This window comes from Phoenix dactylifera, chromosome 2 (genome assembly GCF_051530095.1).
Source record: "Phoenix dactylifera cultivar Ajwa chromosome 2, Ajwa_hap1_PhDact_Kaust_v1.1, whole genome shotgun sequence".
In the NCBI taxonomy this organism is placed as follows: Eukaryota; Viridiplantae; Streptophyta; class Magnoliopsida; order Arecales; family Arecaceae; genus Phoenix; species Phoenix dactylifera.
In genome coordinates, this window is record NC_143191.1 from 37,510,391 (window position 1) to 37,517,587 (window position 7,197).

The window sequence follows — 7,197 nt, forward strand, 5'->3', positions numbered from 1 at the left end:
ATCTTTTACTAGCTGGTGTGTCTAATTTTTATTGAACTAGTTTATAGATGAGGTGGTAGAGTAAGTCTACCTAATAAGTTCTCAACCAAACCCCATCCGTTGGGAGCATCGACTAACAAGTCTCCGTGGAACAGGTCGTTAACTTTTGCCGAGCTACACACCTAAAATACAAAAAAAAACAATGTAAGGTAACAAAAAAAAAAAAAGACTCTTGCAGCTCCCCCTCCGCCTATAAATAAACCTTTCTCCTCCTTACAACTCCTCATCATCCGCCCACCCACCCTCTTGTTTCAGAGCCCCACGGCAGAAAATCTGTAAAATAAAACTTCTCTACCATAAAGCTCGTATCAACGCACCCACCATATCTCTCTCTCTCTCTCTCTCTATCTATCTATCTGTGTATCAAAGAAACTAAGAATGGGTGGAAGCAAAGAGTATGCTGTAACGATGAGGGCGAAGGAGAGAGTAGCAGCGGTGCTGCCGGTGCAGGAGCATTGGCTGCCACTGTCCAACCTCGACCTGCTGCTGCCGGCAATTGACGTGGGTGTGTTCTTCTGCTACAAAAAACCACCTGCCAAGCAGAGCAAGACCACCTTCGGGAGCATGGTCAGCGCTCTCAAGGCATCACTAGCGCAGGCCCTGGTGACCTACTACCCCTTCGCCGGCGAGGTCCTCACCAACCCGGTGGACGAGCCAGAGCTGCTTTGCAACAACCGTGGAGTGGATTTCATCGAGGCCTACGCCGATGTCGAGCTCCAAGAGCTGCGCCTCAACAACCCGGACGAAAGTGTGGAAAGGAAGCTGCTGCCCAAGAAGAAGGAAGGAGTGCTCTGCGTCCAGGTAACGTAAATTTACTTCTCTCTCTTTCGTTGAATTATGGGAGTTAGAAGAAAGACGCCAGACGAACACATCAGATTTTGGTACTTTATCACATGCATGGGGTTTACATGCATGGCTTATTACCGACAATTAAGCGTGACGAGGGTGGAAACAAGTTTGATTAGTGCTATCGATGGGGCTGGACAAAATGCACCAATCGCTTTCTTGAGAAAAATAGCAAATGCGCTGATTTCATGGTGAAAGGAATGGTTATATATAGTTGCAGGACCCTCTTCTGAAACACGTCTCAAAGACGAGCTCTCTTGGGACATCCGAGTGGCCATGCTTGCTCGGCCTTGTGCTCACGAAATATATCTTTTCCTTGAAATCTGCAACAGAAATGCTCTAACACAAAATTTGTGTCCGTTATTTGAAACCTTGCCACCTTTGCGTGGGCTGTTCGATTACGACCACACCTAACTCAAGTATCACTGCAGTGGAGACGCTTAGTAAGTTCACTTTTACTTTTTATCAGCACGGTATCAATTGATTGAAAAAGAACATGTGATTCAGCTAAATTTTATTATTCTTTTACACTATCTTTTCTAAATACATACATACATACATATATATATATATATATATATATATATATATATATATATATATATATATATATATATATATATATATATATCCACATGTATACATATACGTATACACATCTACATGGATACATATACGTACGTGCGACCCATTATGCTCCTGGTTCCGGACAATTCAATATGATTGCAGTCTGCCACCGCACGTACAGCTTTGCAAAGGCCCTTGTAATACACTTCGTATAGAGACTAGATCAAGTCTACTAAAAAAAGTTGTAATCCTCTCCGGTCCTTAGTTGAATTGAAAAGAACCAGGCGCTCAATCATAACGTCGTGCAATCAGAACGGGTTTAGATCGCCACCGGTTTTAAGCGCAACCGTGCATGAACAGCAATGCCGAGCACCGCGCACGGCCCGGAGTCACCGTCCGTGTGCGGGTTGCGCTCGCCGTCGACGTTGGCGAGCCAAATTGCTGCTCATGCAATCTGCTCTCTCGGTTGTTCTAATAAATCATCCTTCTTTTTCCGGAAACAGGCAACGGAGCTCAAATGTGGGGGCTTAGTGCTGGCCTGCACGTTCGACCACCGCATCGCCGACGCCTACTCGGCCAATATGTTTCTGGTGGCCTGGGCTGAGACCGCCGCTTCCAAGCCCATCTCCCTTGCCCCCTCCTTCCGCCGCTCTCTCCTCATCCCTCGCCGCCCAGGCTCCCACGACTCCTCTCCGGACCGCCTCTACGCGCTGGTCTCCTCGCTGCAGCCCCCGCCCTCGCCCGACCAGGAGGCTGCCGTCAACCGGATCTGCTACGTCGCAGCCGACGACATCGCCCGGATCCAGGCCGCCGCCGGCGGCCGGCGCACCAAGTTCGAGTCCTTCACCGCCTATCTCTGGCGCGTCCTTGCCCGCGGCGCCCGACCGGAGGACAAGGTCTGCCGCATGGGCGCCGTCGTCGACGGCCGCACCCGGCTGGCCCGCGGCGGCGAGATGGCTGGGTACTTCGGCAACGTGCTGTCCATCCCGTACGGGACCCTCGGGGTGGAGGAGCTGAAGGACATGGACCTAGCAGAGACGGCGGCGGCGGTGCACGGGTGGCTGCGCCAGGCGACGACCGAGGAGCACTTCCGGGGGCTGGTGGACTGGGTTGAGGCCCGGCGGCCGGAGCCGGCCGTGGCGCGAATCTACCTCGGGGAGGAGGACGGCGGGGTGGGGTGCGTTGTGTCGTCAGGACGGGCTTTTCCGGTAGGGGAGGTGGAGTTCGGGTGGGGGAGGGCGGTGTTCGGTTCGTACCATTTCCCATGGGGAAGCAGCGCCGGCTACGTGATGCCGATGCCCAGCGCCAGGAGAAACGGAGACTGGGTGGTCTACATGCACCTGCTCAAGAGGTTTTTGGACGTGCTGGAGGCGGAGAAGCCGCCGGTTTTCCGACCTCTGACCGCCGACTACTTCCTGGCGGACGCCAAGTGAACCCCGTCCGCAGCCACGTCAGGGGATGACCATGGTTATGTTCGCGTGTGTGAAACTCTTTTAAGTTTTCTACCATCAGCCCACCTCTATGTATAAACTATTTTATTTGATGTTGATGTGTTATGTGAAGAGTGTCGTCACCAGCAATCAATCAAAGAAATTCCTTTGACGTGGTTGCTAGATTATTTTAAGTGTTGGTTGTTTGTCGTGTTGTTATAGTTTCTATTTCTACTGTTTTCTTTTAGCAATCGCATGGTAATTCAGAAATACCATTTAGCAAAGTCTGTCGAGCGTCTTCCACCATCCACTTTGCTTCGTTACGTCCGTCCGACGACCACCCCAGTCTTTGAGATGCACGTGATGAGGAACTAAAGGCAGAAGGCGTTCGGGGTGCCTCCGTCAGTCGGGCCTGAGATCGGGCTTGACTAATTTTGAAGCGGATTCTTTGAAGCCGGCATTGTTAAGAAAAGTCTTTGAACTATATCATTCTCTTTTCAAAGCACATAATAATTTGTAATTTCTTTTTAATCACATGTCAAAATAAAAAATAGACAGTCTTATATAGGTGTTACAATGCAAAATGAAAACGTAAATCTACTTAACTCTAAAAGAAAAAAAAACTGACTACCCATTACCACATAATTAGGTAGCCCATTACCACACAATTATTGACTACCCATAACCACACATTGACTATCCATTACCACATAATTAGGCAGACTATTACCACATAATTATTGACTACTCATTACCACACATTGACTACCCATTACTACATAATTAGGTAGCCCATTACCACACAATTATTGACTACCCATTACCACACATTGACTACCCATTACCAAATGTTTTGATTTGTTGTAACTTCCAACACGTCCCCTTGAATCAAAACGTTCTCAATCCGAGCATTTCTGTTAGCCTTCTGAAGAATTCAATCGGCAACGGCTTGGTTAAAATATCTGCTACTTGCTCCATGGTATGACAATACTCCAGCTCCACGGTTTTCTGCTTTACATGGTCTCTGAGAAAATGAAACTGTGTATCTATATGTTTGCTCCTCCCATAATGTACTAGGTTCTTTGCAAGTTGTATAGCCGATTTGTTGTCTACCAATATCATTGTTGGCTCTTTTAACATATTCCTCAACCAAATTGCTTCATAAACTGTAGATGCAGCTGCCACATATTCTGCTTCACATAAAGATAAGGCCACAACTCCTTGCTTCTTTGAGGTCCATGAAAATGTAGTTGACCCAAGATAGAAGACATAGCCTGTGGTGCTTTTCCTCTCATCTTGGTCACCTCCCTAATCACTATCAGAATAGCCCACTAACTCTGCAGCTTCACCATAAGCATAGAATAGACCCAGGTTGAGTGAGCCTTTAATATACCTTAGTATCCTCTTCGCAGCTAGCCAATGAGACTCCTTCAGTGTCTGCATATAGCGACTCACAAGTCCGACTCCATAAGCGATATATGGCCTTGTGATCACCAAATACCTCAAGCTACCAACTAGACTCTTGAAGAGAGTCGAGTCCACGAAACCTCCATTTCCTTCTCTACATAGCTGCATTCCTATGGCTACTTGGGTGTTTACTGGGTTGCAGTTACTATCATATTAAATTTCTCCAAGATCTCCTTCATGTACTTCTTTTGGGATATAAAGATTCCATCTTGCTGCTGTTTCACTTCGATGCCAAGGAAGTAGGACATCAACCCATTGTCCATCATCTCAAATTTATTGAACATGGACGTCTTGAACTCTGCAAACATCTCGGCACTATTACCTGTGTATAGCAAGTCATCAACATAAAGGCAAATTATTAGAAGTTCGCCTTGATGGTTTCTTTTCATGTAGACGGCATGCTCATAGGAACATCTGGTGAAGCCATTTTGATGAAGATATTCATCGATTCGTGCATTCCAAGCCCGTGGTGCTTGCTTTAAGCCATACAAGGCTATCTTCAGGCAGTAAACTTTGTTCTCTTGCCCTTTCACCAAAAAACCTTCTGGTTGTTACACATAAACATCTTCCTCAAGTACGCCATTGAGGAATGCTGACTTGACATCAAGGTGGTATATCTTCCACTTGTGATGAGCTGCAAGTGAAATCAATAATCTCACCGGATCCAGTCGAGCAACCAGGGCAAATACTTCTTCATAATCGATGCCATATTTCTGTTTGTAGCTTTTCGCTGCAAGCCTCGCCTTGTACCGATCAATTCCACCATCTACTGTGTGCTTAATCTTGTATACCCATTTGACACCAATCGCCTTATGATTTTATAGGAGTGTTGTCAACTCCCAGGTGTTATTCTTCTAGATGGCGTGAATCTCCTCCATTGCTGATCGCCAGCAATCTTCTTCCTCGACCTCTTGGAAGGTGAGAAGCTTGTGATCAGTATATAAACAGAAAAAATTGAGCTCATCGTCATCTTCTATCTGCTCATAAATCTTCCTGAGGCTTCTCATTCTGATGGGACCTCGATGCATGGGAGATCTGTTGCTACTAGCTCCCTCAGAAGATGAAGAGCCTCTTCCAGGAGAGGGTGTAGCTTGTTAAGGAGATGGTGGTGTAGCTAGTGGTGGAACCTCCTGTGGGGATTCATCAGGTTCATCCACCACAAGTTGCTCTTTGGCAGTTTCTTCATTGCTCCAGTTTCATGATTCTCCTTCGTTGAAGACGGCATCAGGTACTTGAGCATATGCAACACACCCAAATATTCGTAGGTGTGCCACACTAGACTTATAACCACTCCATGCCTCTTGAGGTGTCTTGTTCTTCACTATCTTCATCGGGCATCGGTTGAGCAAATAAATTGAGCACGCCATAGCTTCCGCCCAAAACTGCTTCGGCAGTCCCTTTTCTTTGAGCATGGTTCTTGTCATGTCAAGGATGGTTCGGTTTTTTCTCTTTGCGATGTCGTTTTGCTGTGGTATGTAGGCAGTAGTAAACTGCCTCTTTATGCCTTGCTCCCTGCAATATTCTTGAAAGACATTTGAGGTGTACTCACCACCTCGGTCAGATCAGAGAGTTAAAAGCTTGTAACCACTCTCTGCTTCAACTAGGGCTTTGAAGAGCTTGAAGATAATGAAAGCGGCAGATTTTTCTTTAAGAAGGTACACCCATAATTTTCTACTTAAGTCATCAATGAAGGTAATAGAATATCTATTACCTCCCAAAGAGACAGACTTAATCGGTCCGAGTAATGAAATATCTATTACCTCCCAAATATCTATATGTACTATGGATCCCTTTCTGAGTAGTTGACCGATACTAATAATATTGCTTTTTATGTTAGGAATATAGTAAACATCAGAAATATACTCGAGCTTACCATTCTTTTGATAGATTTTGATTTTTCCTTTGCCTTTAACTGGATGTTTTGAAGAATCTCCCAAACTCACATTTCCATGAACTCCTTCTGTGAGTTCCATGAAAATTCTTTCTTCCCGCACATATCATTGCGAGCACCCGAGTTAAGGTACCAAGCATCTTTATGAACACTTGATTCATCATGAGCAAGAAAAAGTGTAGAGTTGTTACCCTCATTATTTGTTGCTTCGGCGAGATTGGTTTGTTCTTCGGTTTTGTGCCAGCAATCCGATACATAGTGCCCAAACTTATGACAGTTGTAGCACTGAACATTCTTGTTATTTCCACACCCAAGTGTGAATCTTCCCCGATTGCCTCATCCTCGGCCTCTGAAGCTTTGGGTCTCCATTTGATATTGAGTGGTTCATTGTTCGAGACCACGTCCCCTACCTCTACCACGACCACGGCCTCTACCATGTGAGCCTCAATCACTTAAAGTCAACTTTGACTCTAGTGCTTGTTCCAAAGCTGTGGAGATAGTTTTCTTTTGCATGCGTTGCTCATGAACTTGGAGAGATCCCAAGAGCTCCTCAATTGAGATCTCCTCCAAATTCTTCGACTCCACAATCGCCGCCACCACGTGCTCGAACTTTGATGAGAGGGATCGGAGCAACTTCTCCATGACTCGGACATCTTCTATCTTTTCTCCATTTCTCCTCATATTATTTACGATTAATAATAATCGCAAATAATAGTCGGAAATAGTTTCTTCGTCTTTCATTTGAGCGGCTTCAAAATCGCCTCTCAGAGTTTGGAGGCGAATTCGCTTCACCCGTTCGACTCCTTTGTAGATGGTAGCAAGGATATCCCATGCTTCCTTGCTCGTCGTTGCTTCGGCAACTCTCTCGAAGGTAGACTCGTCCAACCCTTGATAGAGTAGGAAACAAGCCTTGCTATCCTTCTTTCTCTGCTCTCTAAGAGCCTTCTTCTCTTCCGT

The 7,197-nt window shown here is 46.0% G+C and overlaps 1 protein-coding gene across 1 annotated transcript; it reads left to right on the forward strand.

Annotated features, from left to right (window-relative positions):
- Positions 1-269: 269 nt before the first annotated feature.
- LOC103698511 (coniferyl alcohol acyltransferase-like) lies at positions 270-3,166 on the forward strand. Its single transcript, XM_008780538.6, has 2 exons — positions 270-840; positions 1,956-3,166. The coding sequence occupies exons 1-2, from the start codon at positions 418-420 to the stop codon at positions 2,883-2,885; spliced, it is 1,353 nt and encodes a 450-aa protein (XP_008778760.3). The 5' UTR covers positions 270-417; the 3' UTR covers positions 2,886-3,166.
- The last annotated feature ends 4,031 nt before the right edge of the window (positions 3,167-7,197 follow it).